Source organism: Echinococcus granulosus (genome assembly GCF_000524195.1).
Source record: "Echinococcus granulosus chromosome Unknown EG_S00549, whole genome shotgun sequence".
In the NCBI taxonomy this organism is placed as follows: domain Eukaryota; kingdom Metazoa; phylum Platyhelminthes; class Cestoda; order Cyclophyllidea; family Taeniidae; genus Echinococcus; species Echinococcus granulosus.
The window spans coordinates 360-1,331 of NW_020170928.1; the positions used below are offsets into that span (position 1 = coordinate 360).

The following is a 972-nucleotide window of genomic DNA, read 5'->3' on the forward strand; positions in this document are numbered from 1 at the left end:
AACCGAGTGTTAAACAAACCACTGATGGCACTACGACAGCGTGTGTGATGTGGTGAGAAAGAATCAAAAGTGGTGCGAAAGCAAACAGATTTTCCTAAAAGTGTCTAAAATCCCACTATGTTTTTTTGGGAATATAACTGACGCGTTTAAGTTCTGAGGAGACCATTACAGATTTTACACAGCTGCCTATATGTAACATTGTTGGCTCTCTGTTTCAATGACGAAAATAGACTGTACACATCTTATATTTTATCACTTTCCTGACAATGCTGTTTCCCTCCATTGAATTAAAATCGGGTTCGAAATTCTTAAAAATTTCACTCGACAGTGACATAAAATCAGTAATTTCTGTTCACAATGTTAAAAGTTGATGCCATTTCATGTTGACTAAAGTTACACCGGGTCAAACGACTACCTTAAAATGGCTAGTTGTGGCGGAGGTGATCAATGAAGTATATAAGCCATTTAGAGGTAATAATACATCCGTTGTGTTACAACACGCTCTTGTCCCACAAAACGCAAATCAGGATTGGCTTTATTCCAATCTGGTTCCATTACCTTCCTCAACAGCGAAGTGCCATCGTAGACCACTTCAAACATTGTGTATATCGGAAGGAAAGATGACTCGAGTGGGATTTGCCAATTCCCGATCAACAATTTCCATATTTTCAGTAAGGCATCATGCTGAAATGCGTAGATTTTGATGGTGTTTAGAAAAGAGAAAGGCGGCAACATCTTCTGGCTTTCTGAAGTACAGTAAGCGTGGTTTACTTTTACTTTCTTTGCACATGGCATATACACAAGGATTGCATGTGCGTAGATGTGCAACTGTCAGAATAAGAATATCAAAACTTTACCCTAAAATTCACGGGTATTTGCTACTGCCATAGGCAGAGGACAGTCCGCCCATGAGTTGGTGGTGGTGGTGATGGTTGTGGTTGTGTTTACCTAACTAATTTATAACCACAACAA

General features: G+C 39.3%; 1 protein-coding gene across 1 annotated transcript in view; it reads left to right on the plus strand. All coding sequences in view use genetic code 11, as the record gives it.

The window, feature by feature from the left end:
- Nucleotides 1-380: 380 nt before the first annotated feature.
- EGR_11225 (hypothetical protein) overlaps nucleotides 381-972 on the plus strand; it is a gene marked incomplete at both ends in the record, with an annotated part of 1,305 nt that continues 713 nt past the window's right edge. The window contains one exon of the mRNA XM_024500472.1: nucleotides 381-671. Coding sequence (XP_024345114.1) covers nucleotides 381-671 — 291 coding nt within the window. The remainder of the gene's footprint in view (nucleotides 672-972) is intronic.